General features: G+C 38.0%; 1 protein-coding gene across 2 annotated transcripts in view; it reads left to right on the top strand.

Moving 5' to 3' along the window:
- Positions 1-26,361, top strand: part of LOC137250859 (serine/threonine-protein kinase S6KL-like) — a 91,854-nt gene that overhangs the window by 36,742 nt on the left and 28,751 nt on the right. The window contains exons 1-4 of one of the 2 annotated variants that reach the window (XM_067784484.1): positions 1,372-1,528; positions 16,226-16,332; positions 16,415-16,721; positions 22,304-22,427. In XM_067784484.1, the coding sequence (XP_067640585.1) occupies positions 1,466-1,528; positions 16,226-16,332; positions 16,415-16,721; positions 22,304-22,427 (601 nt within the window). In that variant the 5' untranslated portion in view covers positions 1,372-1,465. Of the gene's footprint in view, positions 1-1,371; positions 1,529-16,225; positions 16,333-16,414; positions 16,722-22,303; positions 22,428-26,361 lie in introns of those variants that run through there. The other variant, XM_067784483.1, reaches the window with a different exon arrangement.

Genomic DNA, 26,361 nt, shown 5'->3' on the forward strand with positions numbered 1-26,361 from the left:
CCATACCTTCTTTTATAAAAAAGTTTTATCTGGCTAGCCCGACCTCCGCGTTCTTAGTTATATGAATATAAGTAAATATTGTTAGGATTAGCTTGAAATCAAATAACCAGAGTCCTTTTTAATTTCGAACTTCACAGTCCACATTTTCTTTTAGCACACTGTGGGGAGTTGTCACTCAATTTTTACACACACTTATGCAATTGTTTTAGTATTTGTGTGGCAGACAACGCACTTATGCCAACAGCAGCGATAATATTGTCATTATTTTAAGTAAATATGGGATTAACATGGGCCCAGGAAAATTGTTTCATTGCCGCACAATTGCGTTTCGATATCAATGAACCTCAAATAAGATGAATACTAATTAATAATCCATTCACCAGCTATTTAGACGCTGTTAAGAAATATACTCCATAGCCGGCAACTAATTGCTCATAGACGGAATTGTACACAGGGGTGGGTGCGACGAGTAAAAACGACGTGGGCTGAGCTGTCCATACCGATTACTCCCTCGTCGGTGTCTTGCCAAACCGGTCCAGATATAACGATTTGCCAAGGAGGGAGTACCCGTGTATAAACGTGGTCTTAATGATCTCAACACTGGCTTCGCGGATTGACAAGTTCACGCGTTAGAAAATAAAGCTACATACTTAGTAAGTGCTTTAGCATGATAAAAGGTGTAGATTTGCATGTATTTACAGGGTATTTATTTTCAACAACAATGACAGCCACAACGACTAAGCGGACGGCGATAGTGATATGATTGGTACCACCTACATATATATAAGTTGTGTAGGTAGAAATCGTCGGCTACATAGCATTGACGTTAATAGCAACACGCGTCTTTTCGGACACTCTGTTTTGCTTTTCAATTCTGCACGATTGCCATTGTTTGCAGATTGTGCGACTCGAAACGTCAGTCAACATTAGTAATTCTAAATAGCTAAACGCTTTAGACTAAGGCGCTTAGCTCTTAACGCTTCCAATCGTTTTCAAAGCATAAACAAAATAAACTTTAATAAGAAAAAATAAAAAATAAGCCATAATATTTAAATACAAAACAAAGATAAAATTGAGTATTAAATAAAGTTTGGGTGCAGCTACATATACAAAATTTTAAAATAGCTCGGTATTCCATACATTGAAAAAGCAGCATTTTGATATTGAACATCAAGTGATATAATAATCAACATCAACATCAAATGTAATCTCATTGAATTCATAACACACATAAAACGTCGCTGCATGTCATGCGCCTCACTTGATTAGGAAGCGTGCATAACACGCGCTCAAAGCGGGTAAGCAACAGTTCAAAACCGAGAGTTGTAAAAAGCACTTGGTACAATTCTGAAATGTGTTCAAAACAATAACAAATATCACAACAATATGAGTGATAAGTGATTTTATAGTTGTTAAATTGCTTAATTTTGTACGGTGATTAATCGAATGAAGAGTATTTTTTTGTATGAATCGAAATAAGAAGAGAAAGAGAAAATACAATTTCAAAATCAGCTGTTTGCCTAGGAATGTACGAAATCGAAACAAAACACTAAAAAAAACAATTTACGCAAAACAATGCATAAAACCTAAGGAAAAGTTTGCATATAACGAGATTATCTTATTTATTGTACAACTCGAAATTATGTATGAACAAATTCTTGAAATGTCGATTCTGATTGGAATCCATTGCTAGTGAAGTAGAAACAGTTAATATGGATACTCATAGAAACTCATGATTAAACTGCTAAGGCTTACACTTAAGCGCCAAATACACGACACGAACATTTCCGCGAACATTCCCGTTATGGCATGTTTCTGCGACCTTTTCTGTCGTGTATGGTGGTGTTTGCCAGTTCGCGCAAATGTTCACCAAAAATCAAAATATTTTAATTTTTGGCGAACATTTGTGCGAACTGTTCGTGCGTGTATGACGAAATAGCTCATAATCGTAGTAATTTCTGAACGGAACTGACGTGCGCGGAAAAGTAAAATGGACAATAAAAAATTTCTGAGTGAATTTATTGAAATGTATAAATCTTTGCCATCATTGTGGCAAGTAAAAAGCAAAGATTATTGTAATAGAATTAAAAAGAATAATGATTATGCGACTTTAATCGAAAAATTAAAAGAAGTTGATCCTGATGCCACAAAGGATACAGTTATAAAAAAATAAGTAGTTTGCGAGCGCAATACCGGCGTGAATCAATCGTTTGGGGCGCAATTGCCGTCAAAAATTTTAAGTATTCAAAGCTATTGCCACTAGCTAGAAAGCGCAAAGTTAAAGCAAGGCGGTGATGAGGGGGAATCGCTTCTCTCATTATTGTATCCCGTTTCGTTATGAGTGGCAAAATTTTTTGTAAAAGTTGGTCAAATGTTGCCTTGCTCATACGAACGTAATTTTTAAAATCATTTTGTGACGTGAATTCCAGTTCTTTAATAAGCTCACTTTGTCCAAGAACTGCTCTTTTTTTAAACCATTCTTTGCACCAAATTCTTTTTTTGCGATCTTCTCTCTTTTTTTTACGCTTAATTGCCACAGCGAGCAATATTGCTGCAGCACAATTGTTGTCCGTATTCATCGCTGTCTGAAAGAGAACTAATGTTCGGCCAAAAGTTCGTATGGTGTATGGCCAAAGCTGCGAACAAGATTGCGGAATGTTCGCGGAAATGTTCGTGTCGTGTATTTGGCGCTTTAAAAAGTTTGGCGCGATTTACCTCCGAGGAGATTAAGCCGAGGTTCTCATCCAATTTGGCCGGAAGCCACCTTCATATTTTATACCAACTCCGAGTAGCATCTGCAAGCAGACGAATTTTCATTGAGAAGCTTTTCATGACAGAAATACACTCGGAGTGGTGTTGTTTTTGTTGTAGCGATAAGGACACTCCTCGAAGGTTTTGGGGAGTGTTATCGACGTTGATGATCCTTTGCCGGATGCACATTAGGTACGTTCTGGTAACAAGCACCATTATGTACTAGCCCGACTATCACTGGAAGGATTTATTATGACCACATGAAATCTTCTAGGTGAGGTTGACAATTGAGTTGGAGAAGCTATACATTGTGCTGGCAACCACTTGAAATGGTTGCGCTGCACAACCTCTTGAATCAGTTTGGCATTTTAGCGCCTGCACGCGGCAATATTTTAAGCCGCCTAACCCGCGGGGGCGCACTCACTCATCAACTTTCGACCTATTAAGAATACTTTCAGGCATGTATTATATACTTTTGTAACGGAAACGCTCTGCCAAGCCGTGGCCACTATAAAATTGCGGAGAGCAGTCGTCAAGTCGTGTCAAACCTCAGTGCCTCCTTTGGAGTCGTCCTCAAATTTCTTTCAAAATGCCTACTCCTAAGGTCGGAAACGTGTCTCACCAACAAATATTCAACTTAAACATAACTACGATAGAAATGTAGAATAGAGAAGCGTTAATTTCGAATATTGATCGAAACGCCACGGAACGCAGAATACCAAAGTTGCAAAGCGGAGTTTATAATTGTATCGCAATGCGAAGCGATCAGACTACAGATGAGTAGAGAAAATTTTTGATTGATCGAAACGACACGGCTCACAGAATACCAAAGTTGCCACACGGACAAAATTTTTATTTGTATGGAAATGCAAAGCGTTCAGACTAGAGATGTTTTAAAGAGTATATTTTTTTCTTTCTTTTTTGCAACTCGTTGATGAATGATTACAGCTATATCACTGAATGTAAACTGGTTTCGAGGCTCCTTTTTTTTAAGTCTCATTGGTATTATTAATAGCTTACTTCTTTGTCGTATAAAAAACCGTAATGGCCGTGTCTCGCGGCCTGTTCAACGCAAAATCAAGTAATGATCAACTTCTTTTAAATGTTTTATTGAAATGATGGTGGAAATGCGAACGCTACAAATACATCAAGTGTTAGTAGCGTTATATGATAATACTGTTTACCTCCTTTACATTAGTTTTTTATAATTAGAATACCATTTTTTTACTTCTGTGTTTTGGAAAAAATTATTGAGTAATCATAAATGACACCACCGCCATAAGCATTTACTCACTACGAGGCTTGCTAAGTAAGTATTGATTTAAGGGAGTTCAGTCAGTTGATTTGGCACTTTAAAAGCACCAACAAAAGAAGCAACAACAAAAAATAAGTTACCAGTTGATATAATAGGCGCTTAAAAAGTAACCACCCAGATGCCCAGGGTTGTGTAACGTTTTAATGTTTAAAATCAGTGCTATTGTGAATGGGGCACAGGAAAGAGCTTCCCACTAAAAGTCACTGCTTTTTGTCTACAACTGTCACATATATTTGATTTTCGACATTTTGATGCTGTCATCATTGTTGTGAAGTTGACGAAAATTATAAAAAAGTGAATATTAGAAACTTGATCGAACGCAAGAAATTCTACAGAGAAGAGAGAACTGTAAAGTTCCCTATTACTTTGTTTACTATTTTTTGGGTAGAGGTAACATCGGGAAGAGGAAGACGAAAAGTAAGGGAAAATCGAAAGAGAGAGAGATGTATAAACATGGAGTGAGGAGAAGTGAAATTGGAAGAGAAGGAAAATTTAGCAGTAGATAGTTTTTAAAATTCATTCAAGATTGCCATGCAAACCGAAGTTCAGGCATTACCGGCCGGCTAGTAACCTTTCATATAGACCTGCGAGTAAAATGATAGCAGCAAAAGTGACAAGCAAACTCTATCACTTATTTTATTCTGTTTTTAAATTTCGTTAATTAAAAAAAAACGAATGAATTATATAACGAAAATTATAGCAGCGAACAGAAAAATGAAGCGGTAGTTTTTTTTCAGTTTTTGTCAGACATCGAAAATATCCATTAACAATTTAAAAGATTTTGAAAATGCATGAAAGTTAAGCCAGATATTATATTATCAGATATTCGTTTAAAACTAAAATTGAAAGACAAAAAAAAAAATTTTGTTTTGTCTCAGAAAAAACCTTACAGTTTGAAATATATGTTCTTTCTGTGATTATTGTTTTGAAAAACTTGAACAACTCAAATGAAAATAATATTATAGAAAATTTTTCTGAGAAAAACATTTGAAGCGTTAAATTTGGTATATATTCGATATTAAAAAAAAAATTGTATAAATTTTGTAACTGGAATTATGCAAATCAATGTCAAAAATGTCCCCAATCTATGCCAAGATCCTAGAAAGCTTCTAGAATTTGACAAGAGTACGGAGTTATTTTATAACATAGGTGCTGGTTTTGATAAGGTTTTTCAGTTTGGGCGTTAAGAAAAACTTCTTGTAACACTATGAAATCGTTCAGTCTATGTATGATCCACACGGATCGGCCAGTTCAACCTAACTTATAGGACACTGTTGGCACGTTTTATTCCATTTATCGTTTCGTTGCTCGTGCAATTAGGTTTTATTGGAGTTTATAAAAACTTAAGTGTCGACCCTCGTACTAGCAATAAGTAGTAAGTAGGTGCTTATACCAAAGCGACAAAAGTGAACACAAAAACAAAAAACAACAACGCCATACACATGTGATTTTATTTACGTACTTATTTTTACAGTATTATTATTAAGACGTACATAAATATCCATACATTTTCATATAATATTTTAGATTGACTCAGCGGAATCGAGCGGATATTGCGATTATTTTAATCATTATGTTCTAATGCCATGATTTGTCTGTTTCTTTTTTTTTTTGCAGATTTTTTTTACTTTTTTTTTGTTTTGTTAATTTTTTTGTTTACATATTTTTTGAATGTATTTTAGTTACCGCGTGGCTCTTTGTGAACGATCGTTTTGAGTAGGTGAAAAAATCACTCTTGTTCATTGGCTCTTCACATGAAAAACAAACATTTAAATGTTTTAGAAACTCTTTTCAATGAAATTGTTTTTTTTTTCTTTTTTAAGGTATTTGTTATCAAATCTATTGTATATAAACAAAGTTGAAAAGTATTTGTACTGATAGAGTTTGGGTGTGCTAAGTCTTTTTTTTAGTTACTTGTATCCAGATAATTTCAGATGATTTCATCAAACCACGCACACCAGTTTTTTTCATTGTATTACCTTTGAATCCTATAGTTCAAATAGTTACATTTGTAAGACTGCAAGGCGCCTCTCTAGGTATTATCAATATAACTTCTTTTGCACTGGTATCGACTTCTTGAAATTTTATTTAAACAGCACAGAACACGAAAATAGCAGTGGATACTTTTTTCTATAGTTTAAGAAAAAACTTTCTAAAATTGTATAGCTGAAACTATGAAAGCCAATCTCGAAAACGTTTTCAAAAAAATTCTAGACACTTTTACGAAAATTTTGAACTTTTTTTTTAAGTTTTTTGAATTTTTTTGAGTATGTAGTTTCGAAGCCCAATAAATTTTAGTCTATGTTAGGTTAGGTTGAAGAAGCTGCACGAGGGCACACATATGTAGACCAGTGACAATTAGGCCCGTTGTGATATCACGAAAAGCCGCCTTTACATTTCTTCTTCGAACCATATTCAGAACCTGACAAAGGCTACGAAGTCCTTGATGACGTACTCCATGAGACTCACACTATCTAGAAAGGGGGCTCTCAGAAAGCGCTGTCTCCCACCATTTAGCGCCGGGCAGTTGTAGGTGAGGTGAACCAACGTTTTCTCCCCTTCATCCCCCTGCAACTCCTGTAGCACCGGCGATAAGGCTCCGAGCCTTTCCGCATGCCTACTTATAAGGCAGTACTCCTACAAGTTTGGAGATCTCATCCCTACTTAAGGTGTAAACGTGAAAAGGTTTTTTAGGATCGCATTTTGGCCAGGTTTGCTTAGGTGTCCGACCCCCAGTGTTAGTAGCAATTCGCCGGCTTGACTGTAGATGTGCTCTTTTAGTATTAGCTTGCATGTGGAAAGGGGCATACCTAAGTGTTTCTTGTCAGGAAGAATCTTTTATGGTTTCACAGCAATCTGTGCTAGGAGGAAGAATATTGTATTTGTTTAGTATGCTAGAGTTCTAGTGTTTTGGACAACTATCTGGACTTTTCCCAACAAGTTTAGGTTTTACGCTTTGCTCAGGGCTGGTCAATATACGAGTATCGCACACAGCAGTATTGATCGGATAATCGCGGTATAAATGCAACTGCATATATTGGCTGAATGTCGTTGTCATTCCAGTTCAGCTGTTTGTCCACACCTACGCCTAGAAATTTGGCCTTATCTGCTTCGTTTGGGCGCACACCATTTAGTTTTGCTAAGTTTAACGGCGGTATATTGTATAGTTTGGTATATAAGACAAGCTTTACGGGAATAGACGGGAGTCCGTTTTTTTCCAGTTACAAATTTCATAATTTTTTTTTAAAATCAAGAACTGAATCGACGGAATTTGAAAAAACAAGTAAAAATCAGGTGAAACCGAACATTAAATACCCAGCTGTGCACTTGAAACGCTGTTGTTGGTATATTATCTGTAAAATGTAGTTAAATACCATAGAGTTATTGTAAACTTTGTTGAGATTAGACCTTTAGGAAAAGTGGGCGTGGTTAACGGACGGACGGACATGGCTTAATAAAAATTTTTTTCAATACTGATGATTTTGATACGTAAATCTCCATAATTTTATACCTGTACAACCAACCGTTATCCAATCAACAAGTACAGCTGGGTATAAAAAATTTATAATGCTATTTCCCATTCGCTGCTGTAACATCTGGACAAATATGAACTGTTATCTGTTGAATCACTAAGTTGTTCGGTAGAAATATTTGTGTGTATGTTTTTGACGTTCAAGTCAAGTCAAAAATATTTGTTTGAATATTCCCCACAAATATGCGAGTCAATGGCCTAGAAAGTTCAATGGGTCATATTAAATCGTTACCGATAAGATCGGGCTAGTGCCTTATCCGGCAAGGTACTATCAACAACAATGTCCGTAGTATATCAAAGATTTGAAAATTGCTGTATCATTGAGCATGAAGCTGCAGACATTGGTGTGTTATCGGTAACCTTATAACAGCTGATTCGGCCAACCTTATGGGAATCAATGTAATCGATTATTGGTGCCATATCGTAACGCTAAGGTCGTAACCGTATCGTAGCCAACCAATTGGTTTTTGGTTTCTCGCCATATCCATAACCTAAAAATATTTGAATTGGTGAATTTAATAACTTTTTGTAGATTTTATTTATTGTTTTGGATACGTCATGACTAAGAGACTTATTTTTTGTGGAATATGTTTGTAATTTTTTGCGTTTTCTTCATTTTTATAAAATTTTCACGATTTTTAGGTTAAGGCACCATTAATCGATAACAATGTATCGTATAGGGTTACGTTATACTATGTTCAAACAGAAAAATAAATTGAGGCTATTTCGATTTAAATTGAGTGGTGTTCATACAACTCTATTTAGCTTACACAATAGTAATTTGATAGCTGGTTGTCTCATCTCTGCAGTAAGAACATGTCTTTGTTGAGACTGTCAAAATGTGCGTGTTGGTATTAGGTGAATGGAATGGAATGAAAACATAAAATTTTGAAATTTTTGTGTGTTGTAAGAAAATGTGTTCAATGTCTTGGTTTCATTTTGATTTTGCCATCTTCTTTTGACAATCCTTACTCCAGGGAAATGAAAGACATAAAATCAGCTGATGAGATGAGCCAACCATATAGTTCAGCCATGCGTAACTGACTTTTAAATATACTCAATAAACACACTTTACAATGTTGGAGGCGGCCTCGCGTTTATAATACACCACTCTGTGCAATATCACATATTTGATCCTGGCATCGACCGCAGGGACAACGTCTTAGAACGTCAAGGCCTATCTGTCCGGTCAGGCGATGCAAACCTAGAAATCATCAACATCTACATCCCCTGCCACCTGTTGCCCCGGTGGATACCGCCCTAATATCAGAGCCTTACTCACTGGAAACAATCGCATTATTTTAGGCGACTTCAATGCCCATCATGATCTATGGCATTCAAATTTGCGGGCGGACAGTAGGGGCGAGATGTTGGCGGATCAAATAGAAGAAACGACGTTCTGCACAATAAACGGAGACGCCCCCACACGTATGGTAGGAAGCTGTCACAGTTCGCCAGATATCTCAATCGTGAGCGCAGAACTCGTAAACTGCGTCAACTGGCAGCCGATGGTATCATTGGCATCCGACCACCTGCCTATACTTGTTTCGCTCGAGCGTACCGCCGACTTCATCGTCACCGAAAAACGCACTTTCATAAACTTCAAAAAAGGAAAGTGGGAAGAATATAAATCCTTTACAGACAACCTCTTTGCTGCCCTCCCTATCCCGACTGATGCCCGCCAAGGGGAGCGTGCCTTCCGCAAGGTCATTGAATCCGCCTCGGCACGTTTCATTCCCGCCGGGAGAATTCCCGAAATCCGGCCCCACTTCCCGGCGGAGGCCGCAAACTTAGCGAGAGAACGTGACCTTATAAGGCAGCTTGATCCAGGCGACCCCCAAATAAGGGATATAAACCAACGCATCAGATTGCTTGTGGATGAACACAAGCGGGCGAAATGGGAGGAGCACCTAAGAGGTTGTAACCTCTCTACCGGTGTGGGTAAACTTTGGTCCACCGTAAAGTCCCTATCGAATCCGACTAAGCACAAAGACAAAGTTTCCATCGCCTTTGGCGACAAAGTGCTGTCGGATGCGAAAAAATGCGCGAGCGCTTTCTGCCGACAATATATAATGCATTCTACGGTCGACAAAGTTAGACGGAGGGCCAACAGACACGCACATAAACACAAATTCAGCGCGTCACCAATCACCATCACCGCTAAAGAGGTTGAGGACGCCATTGGTCGCGCTAAACCATCCAAAGCAGTGGGCCCAGACGGCATAGCCATGCCGATGCTTAAAAGCCTAGGGAAAGAGGGTTTCAAATATTTAGCGCAGGTCTTCAACCTGTCTCTTTCCACCTTTGTCATCCCCGAGAAATGGAGAATGGCCAAGGTGGTCCCGCTACTAAAGCCTGGTAAACCAGCTAACATAGGAGAGTCGTATCGTCCGATATCTCTCCTATCGCCAGTAGCAAAGACGCTCGAAGCCATTTTGCTCCCTTATTTCCAAGCAAATTTGCAACTAGGCTCCCATCAGCATGGCTTCAGAAAACTCCATAGCACTACCTCCGCGCTAAATGCCATTAGCACCCAGATAAATTGCGGTTTAAATCAAAACCCCCACCATAGAACAGTACTCGTAGCGCTAGACCTATCAAAAGCTTTTGATACGGTCAACCATGGCTCGTTACTGCAAGACCTGGAAGGGTCTACCCTTCCCCCATGTCTTAAAAGGTGGACCGCAAATTATCTGGGTGGTCGGCAGGCATCGGTGCTATTTAGAAACGAAACATCAAAGCCAAGGAGAATTAAACAAGGGGTGCCACAGGGTGGTGTCCTATCCCCACTTTTGTTTAATTTCTACATATCTAAGCTACCTTCACCACCGGAAGGAGTCACAATCGTTTCCTACGCCGATGACTGCACAGTAATGGCCACAGGCCCAGGCCCACAGATCGATGAGCTATGCAATAAAATAAACGGCTACCTCCCTGATCTCTCCAGTTTTTCGCCTCGCGAAACCTGGCATTATCACCGACTAAATCTTCCGCGACCTTATTTACAACATGGACGTCCCAAATGTCGACCATTTTGAACATCCACGTCGATGGCTCTACGCTACCGACTGTCCTACACCCCAAAATCTTGGGTGTGACGTTTGATCAGGATCTACATTTTGGTGAGCACGCAGCCGCAATTGTTCCGAGAATTCAGAGCCGTAACAAAATCCTCAAATCCCTTGCTGGCAGTACCTGGGGAAAAGATAAAGAAACGCTCATGACTACATACAAAGCAATTAGCCAGCCGATTACGTGCTACGCGTCACCCATATGGTCGCCAAGCCTAAAAATTACCCACTGGAAGAAGCTACAGGCCTGCCAAAATACTGCTCTCAGAATTGCCACGGGCTGTCTTCTTATGTCCCCAGAACACCATCTACATAATGAGGCGAGAATACTCCCCATAAGGGAAAGAAACGAGATGCTGACCAAACAGTTCCTGTTGAATACCCAGAAACCTGGGCATCCCAACAGACATCTGATTGACGAGCCAGCACCGCCTAGGGGCTTAAGGAGTCATCTCCGTAAGCATTTTGAGGAAATACGGCATCTGAGAACACAGCCGTATGAAGCGAAAAAACACAAGCAGGTCCTTGGTGAACTCCACAAACAGGCGTCGGACCTTTATGCCGGGAATTGCCCGGTGAACCCAGTACTCAAAGTAAAGTATCCAAAACTTGCGGAAGAGGAACGCATACTCCCCAGGGAAACGCGTGTCACTCTGGCTCAACTTCGTTCTGGATACTGTAACAGGTTAAACTCTTACCTATCCAGAATCAACCCCGACATACAAAATGTATGCCCCGCTTGCAATGTGTCCCCATATGACACCAACCATCTCTTTAATTGTAATGTGGAACCAACGCCTCTAACACCCCTTTCCCTATGGTCCACCCCTGTTGAAACAGCAAGTTTCCTTGGACTCCCGTTAGAGGATATTGATGACAGTTTGTGATCGGTCGCGTCTGTTAGGTGGGGCGAAGCACTGCTACAACAACAACAACAATGTTGCATTTGCAGTTTGAAACAATTTATTACGTAATTTTTTTTAAATTGGAAATTAATTATTACAATTTATTATATGACAAATTGCGTAATAAATTGCCCAAATAGTATAAATTGCCAATTTGGTGTGTGTTTGAACCTAGTATTAGGGATGCGACTACAGCGATACGACAAACGGCACCAATGACTCCGCTTTTAGGTATACAATTTAAATTATGAACATTTGTTTTGTTACTGTTGAAGGAAATGCACGTACATATGTAATTTAAAAAGTTCACTGCTCGATTTCAATTTGAATTATGAACATCAAATTTCTTATCAATTTAGAATAATTAGCACGGCCGCCCCTGCCTGCTACTTTAATATTTCGCAATAACATTAACAATTTGGCGATTAATATATGACTAATATGATGCCATAACACAAATGTACGAACAGTATTGCCTGAAATTTTTGTATATTTTCTTTTGTATTACTGTGTCCCAAAATGTCACTCCTTAAAGAATGTAACGTGTGGAAGTTAGCTGACTACATGGCAAAAGGAAGATTAAAGTCAAAACTAGCCCAATGTCTGGCGGCAGTTGTTAACACAACATAATGTATCTTTGGTGCTTGGAATGGAAGGAGAACTTAGACATTGGTGGAGACATTATAGTCTACAAGGATGGCTCAAAAATGTAAAAGGGAACTGTGGCTGGGTTGTACTCAAAACAACAACCTCACGGTGTCAAATACGCATCATATCTAATTATGCAGATCAACAGCTAACCGAAGGCTTAATGTTCCATGTCAAAATACTTCAGTTCACAACGTTGGTATCCATCAGCTTATAATCGGTTTTACAATCACAAAGTCTTACCTTGGTAAGATATGAGGCCGACCTAAGATTTCTTCCATTTTATGGATTATTCCATCCGGTTGCACGGAAACTTCATCGTGAGTTCCAACACCATTCAAAGTTAAGCATTATAAAATCGATGCGTCATGTTCTGACGCTTGTGATGAAATTAGATTCAAGATACAATTCCACAATAAAGGGATGTGCACAACCTTTTCTGAGCACCTGGAGTAACAATCGAAATTGTATAATACTGCATCACAATTAAGGGATGTAATTACAACTTTTTCGTCTGTCCGTTCACGTCTACGACATAAGTATCAGCTACAGATCACATTTAAAAAATCCGAAGCCACCGTTCAGCATAGTCTAACGGAGTTTTAAAAATTTCAAAAAGAAAATCGAGCACATACCCCACTCTTTAAGTTATCAATTGTTATCCATAAACGATAAACGATTGTCATCCTCCTTGTCTCCATATACTCAACAGGCATACATTAAGGGATGTAATCAAACTTTTCTTTGGCATTCCGCAGAACAATTAATTGAAAAATGTGTGCTATATCTTAGAATAGGTAAAGATGCCGCTTAGCCCCTGGTGACAGAGCCTCCAAAGGCAAATGCTAACTTTTGTAATGAAGAGACCGCAGAGCTCCAAAGAGAATGCTTTATTGGCAACGTGGAGAGCAAAAGAGACCGCAGAGCTCCAAAGAGAATGCTTTATGGCCAACTTCAGCGGAGAAGGGACTGCTCCATTGCGAATGTTTTATTGTCAACTTCCCCAAAAGTGAACTCCCTTCCATTAGAGGTGAAAGGGGTCATCCCAAGGACAGGAGATGATAACTGTATACAAACACAGTAGTTCAGACCACAACTGCTTTTCTTTCTCCCCGCGAGTACAGTTTTTAATAACGGCCCCGTGATAGGGTCCCACAATTGCTACACCGCGTTCACATTGCTCCCTTTGAAGCAATACAGCACTCATGGATTGGGTAAGCCATGTTATTGTAGTCGCCTTTTACGATCGGTCTACCTACCGCGGGAATATTCTAACCACTTGAGCATAACAATAACCAGCAAAACTGAAGAAATATATGAAAAGAAGGAAATTAGGAAAAACCACTGGAAGTGACTTTGGTTGTTGTTGTTGTAGCGATTAGGTTACTCCCCGAAGGCTTTGGGGAGTGTTATGGATGTGATGGTCCTTTGTCGGATACAGATCCGATACGCTCCGGTAACAGCACCATTAAGGTGCTGGCCCGACCAATCTCGGGAACGATTTATATGGCCACATTAAACCTTCAGGCCATCCCTCCCTCCCCACCCCCAAGTTCCCTGAGGAGCTTGGGGTCGCCAGAGCCTCGTCTGTTAGTGAAACGGGATTCGCCGCTCGAAGGTGAGGTTGACAATTGGGTTGGAGAAGCTATATATTGCGCTACACAACCCCTTGAATCCCAAGTGACTTTGGTCGAGTGTGATTGTATACAGATTGATCATCGCAAGAGTTTGGTTTTGAATCCCACTCCCAGGAGAGAAGACTTTGAAGAGATTTACATGGTATAATCGAAACAGCGATGTCTCCATTTTCTGGGACCCCTAGTACAGAAATATTGAAGGGAACGAATTTGCTGATGAGATGGCGGTGAAAGTTCCGAAAAGAATATAAACGAAGGGTACAAATGCGTAGTATCACTGAGTTATCTCATGAGGAAAATCGAGGAATACACTAGAAGGCAACGATCTTTCTGTGTTATCACCGAAGAAGGAGCTTTCTTCTCAAACCAAAGAAAACTGTATGCCGATAGTCTTTCTTCGCAGAATGAGCAGGGAGAGGCGTCGAATCATTACTTTCTCTGCCGATGTCCTGGGCTGTAAGCAGGACGACGTAAGCAGAAGGATTTGCCAGAAATATAAAAGAAAGATCTTCTGCACTTTACATCTTGAATGTATAATTATCTCTGGGCGTTTATGGCTCTGAGGTAGCGCAAAAAGTTGCTATATGATATATGTACCTAAACAATCGCTGAGAGATACATATTTGTACACAACTAGCATACCCAGCGGACATTTTCCTGTCCGAAACCCTTAATTACCTATATTTGAAAAGTGGTCCTCTTTACCACTCTCTATCCCTCTTCTCCTGCTTTATCTTTCATTTTCCTTCCTATTCTTCCTCTTATTTTCTCGCTTCACCCTCTTCATTTCACTTTTCCACTCACACGCCCAACCCGTACTTCCTCATTTCGACACCCGCTACCTCTCTTTCATCCAGTTCTACTCTCACTCATTCGCCCACGCCCATCCCAGAATATATAGAATATCTACATCAAATATTGGATATCTGCTTCAAATTTTACTCAGATATAGCGAATTTAATTTCTTCTAGAAGGGATGGTGGCACCACCCACTTTTCCAAAATTCTATACAGTATAGGGTGCATAAACTCAATTATCATTAATTTGATCCAAACAGACTCGGAGTTGGCGGGGGGCTTGAACGCACCCACTTTTTCAAAATCTTACGTAGCCGAGTTATCATGTGAGCATGCTGCAAATTTCGTCTATATCGGTTGCGCACTTAAATTTGAATGGCAAATCTGTAGGAATCATTGGGATCCGTGGTACGAGCACATCTTCACCTTTGCTTTTACCGCTGATGATTGTTGCGTCGATTACATTCGGCATTAATTTCTTAACGCAAACTCTAGTTCCATTGCACAGTTTTGGTGGGTCTAAATTCCGAAGAAGCATGATTGGTGAGCCAATATTCAAAGCTAATATGTATGCGCAGGCATTCCAGGTGGTTCTAAAGAGTTTAGAAATTCAATTTTATAATTCACAATTTGATCTTCATCTGTAACTGTCGATCGATTTATATTTCGCCACTTCACCATTAATTTGGTTTTGAATCCCATCATTGATTTTGTTAACATGATCATTTTTGTTGGGAGCTAAGATTGCTCGTTAGCATAGCCAAAAAAAATTTTAATTTAAAATTCTTAATTCTGAAATATGAAAAGCCTTCGTGTTGATCGAAGGAACCTACAGCCAAAATTTGGTGGTGATTTAAGTGTGGGAAATACGTTTCCATAGGGAAAACACACACAGAATTTGATTTTTATAGAAGATGTAGATAGACTGACGCTAATAAATTTTTTTAAAGGCGGCAGATTACTAAACGTCCAAAAGGAATAACAGCCAAACTCAACAATGCAGTCAAATTTTAGGTGTTAAAATAACCTAAGTTTGTACGGCAGCTATAGTTCTGAAAAATCCCATTTGTAGGGAAGGTGCCACGCCCCTTTTTTCCCAATTCCACATTTTACTGGAGGTGTTAGGACTTAACGTCCTTACCAATTTTCATTATCCTACCATTACTACATCTAGAGTTATGCAGTATGATATATTCCATTTGTATGGGAGGTGCCACGCCTCTTTTTTTCTTGGTGGTGTTAGGGATTGACTTCATATAACTCCTTACTGAATTTCAATGTTCTGGCATGTATACCTTCAAAGTTATGCAGTACCAAAGATTCCATTTGTATGGGAGGTGCCACGCTCCTTTTATATATCGAAATTATGTTTAGCCTAAAACCTTCGCGTTGATCGAAGGAACCTATAGCCAAAATTTGGTGATGATTGAAGTGTGGGAAATACGTTTCCATAGCGAACCCACACACAGAATTTGATTTATATATATAGATAATTTACGAATATTTAACTTAAATAAGAGCATATTATCTTAAGTATTTAATCATCTAAAATTACTCTTCTACTTTTAGGCATCCGCTTGGAGTTTTGGTAGTTTGAGTGGTCGTTTGAATTGGAGCTTTTCTGGCGGTGCTAATAGAAATTCATTTCACAATCGCAATAAGTCATCACGAAGAAGGTAATTGAACTCGAGAAAAAACAATTGATTTATTATTTATAATGTTTTCAATTAATTTTGCTATAATATTTTCTATATGCAGTTTAACGTCAGCACAGCAGCGTCGCTCCAAAACACAATGGCATAAGCCACTTACAAATACCATATTCAGTTCACATTTTAAGGAGACCAGTCGCAACGAACAATTCCGCATTGTACGTTTGGTGGCTAAGGGCGCGTTCGGCGTTGTCTTCAAAGTAATTAATAAGCATTACACACAAGAACTACAACAGCAACAACAACAATCATTGATAAATGTAGCACAAAAACAAAGCACCGGCCAAGCAATACAACAACCACCACCACATTCTGCACCCGTTTATGCGCTCAAAGTGTTAAAGAAGTCAAGAGTAAGTGAAAAATTCAGTTTTTTTTAATTGTTTGTGCAATGTTTTGCATGAATTTCACAATTGATATGTTGCATTGCATTGTATCTTTGGTGACTAACTTGCGTTGTTAAGGCCGCGGCACAAGAAATTTTTCATATAGATGCGTTTAATATAAGCTTATGCATCGCCACAAGCAACCAAGATGCTGCGTTTATATTCAGGCTTGGAAATTGAAGTTTGTTTCGCCTTGCCCATTCACTGTTTAAAAATTCTCCCTATACAACAAAAACACTTGCCAGAATATTTTGTGTCGTATTCGTTCGTTAAATTGTAGTTCTTAATTTCGAAAAATGTTAGAAAAGTTACCAACGAGTGGGAAAAATAATTCCACTTGCAAAGGTTGCCAGCACCCTTAGCCAAAGCAAATGTCAAATTCTTCTTCTTACGCTTTGCTTAACAAAATTTGGGACTTTTCCATGTCAGATGGCGCCGTGTCGCTCACTCTACTGTTCTCCAAAAAAATAAGTGCAATCTACTCATAATGCATAAGATTGTGTAAAACGCATCTAGCTACTAGAGTTAGATTTTTTAGTTCAATGAAAAGATTAGTTCACTTCTAGTTCGTTCAGTCCATCGAACTAGTTCTTTTGGCTCTTAGTTCGGTCACCTAATTGAACTATTGTTCAACCAATTGAACTAGTTGAATAGTTCAATTCGGAAGTCAAATCTACTCTCTCCCTGATTTAAACATCATATATGCCGACAGCAACACTTGTGGAAATTCGGCAGTACTTGCATTTCATTTTGTTGTTTTCTTCGCGACTTTCTTTAAAGTGCTTCCATATTTCACTTTGCTTTGGCATCTGAAACAAATCATTATGTATTAAGCACACATTTTTCTAGTTAAATTTATGAAAGCAAAATGGAAACACTATTACATTTAAAATACTAAACTTCTAAAATAAATGGTAAAACTTCACAAACTGACAATATGGCGGTAAACATCACGAAATTCGATCAGCTGTTTTAATTTTGACAAAAAGTGAGTTGCCATACATTTTGAAATTTTAATTTGCAAATTTGCCAATAAAAGTTTAGTTCACTTTATTGAACGAACTAGCGAACTAGTTCTATTAAAAGATATAGTTCTTGCGTTCAATAGATCCCCAAGCCTACTAGCTACAGAACATGTTGTACCGAAAAGCGGAGACACAAACCTCTGTTGTATGTCTGTGTATAACCTATAGCTGAATCGGTTGCGGTGAATAGTGGGCACACACCATTTTTGGAGGTGTAACATAGAATTAGTGTAGAGGTGAAACATGGACACATATTTCAGTTGCATCTTAGTATAATGCGTACTGAAATTTAGGAGTATTAATTTTCTGCGCAGCAATTTCAGAAGAGTATATAAAGTTTAACGATTAGCAGTCCATATAAAGTTTAATTGTAAACGTATAAAGATGTAAAAAAACACAGCTATTATAAGTGGGTTTAGTTCCGAATGTGCACCAATTTCAGAGATATAGACCGAAACGTGGACCAGGATCCCACAATATGTTTTCACAATATGGGTATCAAATAGGATCTGTTAAGGAGGGGTTTAACAAGTTGTGGTGGTTAAGAGGGAGTGCGAGGGGGAAAAAGAGAGTTATACAAAAATTCTTCTGCTTACTGAGAAAGTGATACATCGGAGCGAGGAATATTATCGGGCAGGAGAACATCTGTGTTAGGGTGATATAGTTTTGTAGAAGTTTGTAAAAATAAAAAGATATTGAAATATATATATAATTAAGGCGAGTGTGGTTGAGTGAGTGGAAGGGGGAGGGGGAGGGAGTGGAACTGGGAGTGGGGTGGGAATGTGAGTGTTAGTGGGAGTAGGAGTGAAAGTAGGAATGGGAGTGGGTATGGAAGTAGGAATAGGAGCGGGATGGTGACTGAGGAACGGGTTCGGGACTGAGAGGAAGATAAATGGAATAAGGGATGGACAAGGATAAGAAGAAAAAACTAAGATGAAGTAGAAAAGAATGGGATAGAGAGTGAAAAGGGAATGCGAGGCTCACATTTGAAATGTAGGAAAACCAATTTTCGGGCAGAACAAAGTCTACCGGCTACCCTAGTCTTAATATAGATATACATATATTTCTTCTGTACGTGTGTTTGTGGATGAACTCTTAAACGACAGGACCGATTTTGATCAAATTTTGAGTTTGCTAATGGGGATTTGAGGATGCTTTAAATTCACAATTGGTTCGGTGTAAGTAAGTGAGATTTCCTTGAAATTTGGTGCAGGAGTTTGTGATGAGATTTGCTTGAAATTTGGCACACTTTTTGAACAAGTTAACATTTGAGAAACTTTTCATTACAAAAATTTCAAAAAACTTTAGAAAAGGATAGCAGAAAGTGAGAAGAGGAATAGAGAAAGGGTGAGGAAAGAAAGTGCAAGTAGAAGATAGAACAATCGAGAAAGTCAACGGGGGAAGATGAGGAGGAGAGACGGGGATCAAACATGGTGAGGAGGGAGACGAAAAGTTCCATTTTTTTTCGCAGAAACTTCAGTATGACAAATGCCTCTGTTTATTGAGAAAGTAGATACATCACAGAGAGAAATATTATTGGGGAGGAGAACGTCTCAATTATCTAACTGTATGTTATATGTAACGATGAATGCGATTTTTACCTGTGTTAGTGTGATGTAGTATATTTTATATTTCGTATAGAGATTCTATATATGTGACTCGGCCTATGAAAAGGGGGCGTATGACTCAAAAAAGAAATTGCGAGAAACAGCTGTTAATGATAAACAATGCATTTATTCAGTTTCTTAGTAGTAGTAGTAGTAGCTTTTTTGAGTCATAAGCCACCTTTTCATAGGCCGGGTCACATATGATGAATTTCATATCAAAACCTATAAAAAAGGCACATTTTGAACCCGACCCCGTAAGATTTTGATGAAATTTTGCATAGAGGTACACTTTACCTATACAAACACCACCTTGTTTTCAGAAATTGCAATTTTTGAAAAATTCTGGGCGTGGCAAGGTGTCAAAGTTTGAAAAATGCGTGAAAAATGACGGTAATAGGTACTTTTGAGCTGTGATAACTACGGAATAGCTCAACCGATGTCAAAGATCTTGGTACCATTGGAAAGGTATTTAGATCGGCTTTCGAAAATAAAATTTTAAACTTGAAAAAAAAAACTTCAAAGGCAAGAATTTTAAAATAAAATATATTTTTATTAGAAAGGTATATTTAATGTATATAACATATCCAAAAACTAAAATGGCGTTTTCTTTCTGTTTTTTAAATTTTAAGTAAATGCATCTCTTTATATTTTGATATCATGACAATTTTGAGCTGTGATAACTACGGAATGGCTCAACCGATTTCTAAGATCTTGGTACCATTGGAAAGGTATTCTAATCGGCTATCGACACTGAGACAATTTTTTCTCACACTGAAAAGCATTTTTTTGTTTTTAAATGCTTGATCCTTCTAATTTTTTCCAAGTTTAATTTTTAAAAAACTTAAAAAAAAAAATGGGTTTTCATACGTTTTCGAAAGCCTATTTGAATACCTTTCTATGGTACCAAGATCTTTAAAATCGGTTCAGCCATTCTGTAGTTATCACAGCTCAAAAGTACTGTGATATCCAAATATAGAGAGATGAATTTACTTAAAAATTTTGATAAAAAAAAAAAACGAAAAATCGGTTCAGCCATTCTGTAGTTATCACAGCTCAAAAGTACCATAATATCAAAAATAAACAGATGCATTTACTTAAAATTAAAAAAATAGAAAAAATACGCCATTTTAGTTTTTGGATATGTTATATATGTATATTAAATAGACCTTTCTAAAAAAATGTATCTTATTTTAAAACGCATGGCCTTTGAAGTATTTTTCAAGCTTAAAATTTATTTTAGAAAAAAAATTTGTTCAGTGTATTAAAAAATTTTTACAGTGTCTGTTTTCGAAAGCCGATCTGAATACCCTTCCAATGGTATCAAGATCTTTGAAATCGGTTGAGCCATTACTTAGTTATCACAGCTCAAAAGTATCTATTACCGTCATTTTTCACAACTTTGACACCTTGCCACGCCCACAATTTTTCAAAAATGCAATTTCTAAAAATGAGGTTGTGTTTGTATAGGTAAAGTGTACCTGTATGCAAAATTTCATCAATCTGAGGCGGCGGGTTCAATGCATGTCGGTTTTGATATGAAATTCATCATATGTGACCTGGAATCATGAAACGACCCTATTGTGCAAAAATACCGTTCTTCACTTTTTGAGTAATTCTTATAGGAAATTCTCTTTCCATTCGAACAAGCTGCAGTTTTCTATCTTTCTTGGTTTTTTCACAAATCGTATTTAAAGCCAAATCGGACCACAAATACGATTTTTTGAAGTATTTCGATCCATGCGCCACCTATCGGAGTTTTTTCTTCTTATTATTGCACTGTCATTGGGTTCTGCACTATATTCCAAGTTTCAAGCTTGTAGCTTATCGAGAAGTTAATTAAATTTTAATTACAAAATTCGTTCTCAACGGCCAGCCACTACACAGAGTCAAGCTAAACAAAAACTTTAAACGCGTTTTTCTTGAAAACTTGTTTTCGCACAATAGGGTCGTTTCATGATTCCAGGTCACATATAAGGAAATTGGGGTGAGAGAGGCAGGGGATTGGGAATGTGAGTATAAGTGGCAGCACGAGTGGGAGAAGATAAATGGTTAAGAAGAAAAATGGAAGATAAAGTAGAAGAGAATAGGATGATAGAGTTAAATTTTTAAATAAATCAGAATAAGGCAAGTCGAGTTAGTTTCCACATAGAACAGCTCTCTAATGAACTCTGATTTTTTGGATTCTTGTGATAACTGGGCAAAACATTGGTTATGGCGTTGGGGTTCGACCTTGTTTTTGGAGGAGATAAGAATCCTAACATTTATTTAAACTACAAAAAAGGCAGGGCCACGCCCGCAGCGACGAGAACCCTTTACAGCTTTAAAGCATTATAACTTCAACTATAAGTTAAGGAGCTTAGAATATTTCCACAGTAGGCGCATGCCTGTAGTAAGAGGCGACTAATATCCACAGATCTAGAAGGTTTAACGTGGTGGGCATATCAAACCGTTAGCGATATGGTTGGGCTAACAACCTTAATGGTGCTAATATCCAGAGCTTACTGGATCAATTTCCGGCAGAGGACTCTTATGATCGATAACACTCATCAAAACCTTCGCAGGTGTAGCTGCAAGAAGAAGCAGCAGCTTAACTTTCGTCGAACTTGTGGATGACCTCCGCAAAGTCGAAATCGGTGCTACGGTTAGAAAACAAGGCAGCACTAGAAATATATAATAGCCTATTATTAACTTTTCGGCCATCTGAAAGATGGCTCAAGCCAACCCTGTCAATCTATTCTAAGAAATTTCTTGAGAGTAGTTAAAATAAATATCCAGACTCAAACTGGCATCCGCATCCTTGCAAGTCTAAAATTTCACTTGCAACATCTCTACTTCACATATTACTACTAGTTCTTCTATTTATTGTTTTATGTATACCTTTTGATTAACTCATATACTTATTTATTATTGTTTACAGATAATTGAGGAGAATAGCGTACAACAAATAAAAGACGAAGCGGATATTCAAAAGTTGTGCGGACATCATCCGTTCATTGTACAACAAGTGGACTCGTGGCAAAATCGTCGTAATTTGCATATACGTAAGAAACTTAAACAAGATTTTTTTTAAAAGCAAAGAGTTTCTCATTAAATTTTTTTCATTCGGAATTTTCTTTTCGAATTAATCGGAATTGGAGAATTGGCGGCCACCGTGCTGTGATGGTAGCGTGCTCCGCCTGCCACACCGTATGCCCTGGGTTCGCAGCCCGGGCAAAGCAACATCAAAATTTTAGAAATAAGGTTTTTCAATTAGAAGAAAATTTTTCTAAGCGGGGTCGCCCCTCGGCAGTGTTTGGCAAGCGCTCCGAATGTATTTCTGCCATGAAAAGCTCTCAGTGAAAACTCATCTGCCTTGCAGATGCCGTTCGGAGTCGGCATAAAACATGTAGGTCCCGTCCGGCCAATTTCTAGGGAAAATCAAGAGAAGCACGACGCAAATTGGAAGAGAAGCTCGGCCTTCGATCTCTTCGGAAGTTATCGCGTCTTACATGTATTTTTATCTTTTTTTTTAGTGATAAAAATTAGTGCCCCTATTACCGTTTACAACTCAACTTATAGCGTTTTCTTTTCTGGCTAAAATGTTACGCTTTTTTTACGCCACGCAAGGGTTGTTGTTCTATTCCAAAAAACAGGCAACGCCTTTACGTTCGTTCTTTTGTGAAAATTGTTGCCTGCTCGCAACGCAAAAGCGTTACACTTTTACCCTGTATAAAATGGCGGTGTGGCAGTGCAACTCTCAATTCGCTCTTAAGTTCCACATATACTCTGTTAATATGAGTGAATATGGTGAGTTGAAATGTTCTTTGTATGCACTATAAATGTTGAAAATTTTCTGGGGTAGGAGTAACTCTATTAAGGCTTTACCATTTACTTGGACAACAATTTATTTCAGGGTTATTGGGTTGTAATTAAAGCAAATTAATTTTAAGACAACTCAATTCCTGTTTGGTATTACGAATTACAACTTATTTCAGTTGAATTTGAATTGATGTTTCCAACCTAAAAAAGTGATGATTTGACAGATAAATGAACAGCTGATCAATTTGTGGCGGAAATTCAAGCATTTGCAAAAGTTATTTTTTTATTAATAGCAAAATGGATATCAATTAAATAATATTAAATTTATTTTATAACGACGAAAATTTTGGTGAAAAAATTGCCATTCGCGAAAACGGAAATAATTCGCATGATCACTCCTATCCCTTGAAACTACCAAGCACCAAGTAAGAAAACGTTTAAGTGACAAATGATGAGCTTCTAATGAAGTTATTTTGCAGATTTGTAAGTTATTTTCAGTTAAGTAAGGAAGAATATTGTTCGAGGGACGGCTGTACCACTATTTTAAAACTATACTCATTGCTGACGGCAGCTATCAAAAATGCTGTGGAAATGATTTTAGTGTTGGACTGGACAACATCTACAGTTAATAAAGAGGTTTTAGATATTGAGGAGCATATTTGTGCGAAGTGAATTAAAACCCATATGACTCCAGAGCAAAATGCTACAAAAACCGCATTTTACCTAAAACTGGGTAGTATCGAGGGGACTCACGTTCGCATAATTTCACCTATTTTGGCTGCATCCGAACTGCGCCTTGCTTCCTCCAACTTCGGGATGTCGCTCCAGAAGGTCAAAAAGATGTTCAATGTAATCTTTGGTTGAAAACTTTTTTTCTATAAATGTGTACAAAATTGCTGATTATAAAGATTGTTTAAATGAATTTAAAAAAGGTTTAATTACTCGCTTTCCATTTTTCTTTTAATTTTTTTCCGGCAACGTTTTACAAGAAGGTTCCCCATCTAATTTTTTTCAAAAAGTATCAAAGGTGGTATCAAAAGACACGTTTTGACATCCGTTTTAAGAATCCGAAAACGGAACATTTTATTTCTATCGAAAGATATTTACAAAAACCCATAAAATGGCCTCGAGAGGTTCCGAAATATGAGGCCCGATCCATAGTTCTTTTTCACAGAACACTTTTCTGCGCTGGCGGCCTCCGGCTGCGATTTGTAAAAATAGCCCTGGTTTGGTCCAGCACCTTTCTGATTGGTGTGTACAAAAAATCTGGCAAAATACAACAACCACCTGAAAATTCGAAACGGAAAGATGACAGAAATAAAATTTTTAATTTTTGCTTTCGGATTCTAAAAACGGAGGTCGAAACGTGTCTTTTGATACCAACTTTGAAAATTGTTGTTAAAAATTAGGTGGTGAACCGTCTTGTAAAACGTTACCTTTTTTCCAAACAACTGAAAATTGTATGAGACAACTGCTAGTAATCAGTTGTAAGATTTTGACGTCTTTCCTCGTGTTCCAATGGTACATGAACCATATGGATCACATTGTTGTTGCATTTGCATGTTAAATCTCTATCCGTATCTGGTTCATGTACCATTGGAACACGAGGTTTGACAACTACACCAACACAAAGTTGTAAACGGTAATTCCACAAAAAGTTGTAAGACTAGACAGCTTCAACCGACATCGTTTTTGACAGGTTGAGTTGTAATCTGTAATGTCAAATTGCAAAATTTCAACTGAAAAAGTGCTGAGTTGTAAACGGTAATAGGGGCATAGAATACGTCAGTAGAAAGTAAATGTGCTAAGACCTTATTCAATAAGTGCAATTACGTTAAAGCAGATGATAAAATTAGTTGTACAACAACAGCATAAAATTAGTTGTTTTACAAGGCCTTCATGTATGAGAACTTTGCATTTTTCCCCTCAACGCTGATCGTTGATAATCAGTTGAAACTAGGCTGTAGCGTGTACGTACGAGGTATTCGCTTTCACCGTATTACTTATACTGTGATGCTTATCAACTCCGCTTAGCGCTCGCTTGGTTTTCCGTCGATATCCTCTTGCGGTATTCGAAAGAAACTTGCTGGTTCAATCGGGTTGGAGCAAATAGTTCAAACTATGGGGTTCGCCAAGCATTTGTCGGCATAAGACTGGTACTAGCCCAATCTTTACGGATGGGGCGGTAGGCTTTTAGGGTTTCTCCATTTTTTTTTTAATTCTTACATTTTGAAGCTAACTTCCACAACCCAAGGAGTCACCATTGTAGCCTACGCCGATGACTGCACGAAAATGCCAACAGGTCCGGCCGCTTCCATTAAGAAGCTATGCTTTAAATTTAATAAATATCTCCCTAGTTTTTCCAGTTTTTTCGCCCCGCTTAACTTGCACTCTCTCCGCCAAAGTCCTCGGCGACCGTATTCACCATATGGATCAAGCAAATGTCGCTATTGATATCCACTTATATCATTTTGAGTTTTCCTATGACGCTTTCTTCAAACAAGCGAGTAGTAAGTCGAGAAGTGTGTTTGGGGTCGTTATCTTGTTGGATGATAAACGACCGTAAATTAATTTTTTTCGCATTTATTGTCAAATTTTCACTGAGAAAGTCAATATAAGAAGACTTCGTCATACAACCATCGATTTTTACCAAATTACCTACGCCAAACCATGAGAGAGCCGCTTCCATGCTTCACCGTTAATTGTATACACTGAAGGGCCCATTACTGATACTTAGCATATACTTGACTTGAGAACTGTCACTTACAGTTCTGTTAAATGAACATTGCATGTTACTGATTACTCAAAACTTAGCAACACTTAACTTGACTTAGAAGTCTGTTGGATTTTGATTTTCTATGTAAGTTCTAAGTGATGTTTACATTTTGAGATGCCATTTGTTTGTTTCCCTTTCATTTTGACATTTTGTCATACAAATTGACATTTATTGATTATAATACCCGATTGTATGCGCTAAGTGGAGTATAATCGTGGCTAAGTTGCCAAGTTTACGCCAAGTCAAGTCAAGTCTATGCTAAGTATCGGTAATGGGCCCTTAAGACTTTGAGCCACGAGAAGGTTTGCACCACACTCGTTTACGTTTTATTTAATTCCTTAGCTCGAATTTTGACTCGTCGGACCAAATAACTTTATCCCAAAATGCGTTTGGCATGACCT

The sequence above is a fragment of the Eurosta solidaginis genome, chromosome 4, assembly GCF_040869045.1.
Source record: "Eurosta solidaginis isolate ZX-2024a chromosome 4, ASM4086904v1, whole genome shotgun sequence".
Taxonomy (NCBI): Eukaryota; Metazoa; Arthropoda; class Insecta; order Diptera; family Tephritidae; genus Eurosta; species Eurosta solidaginis.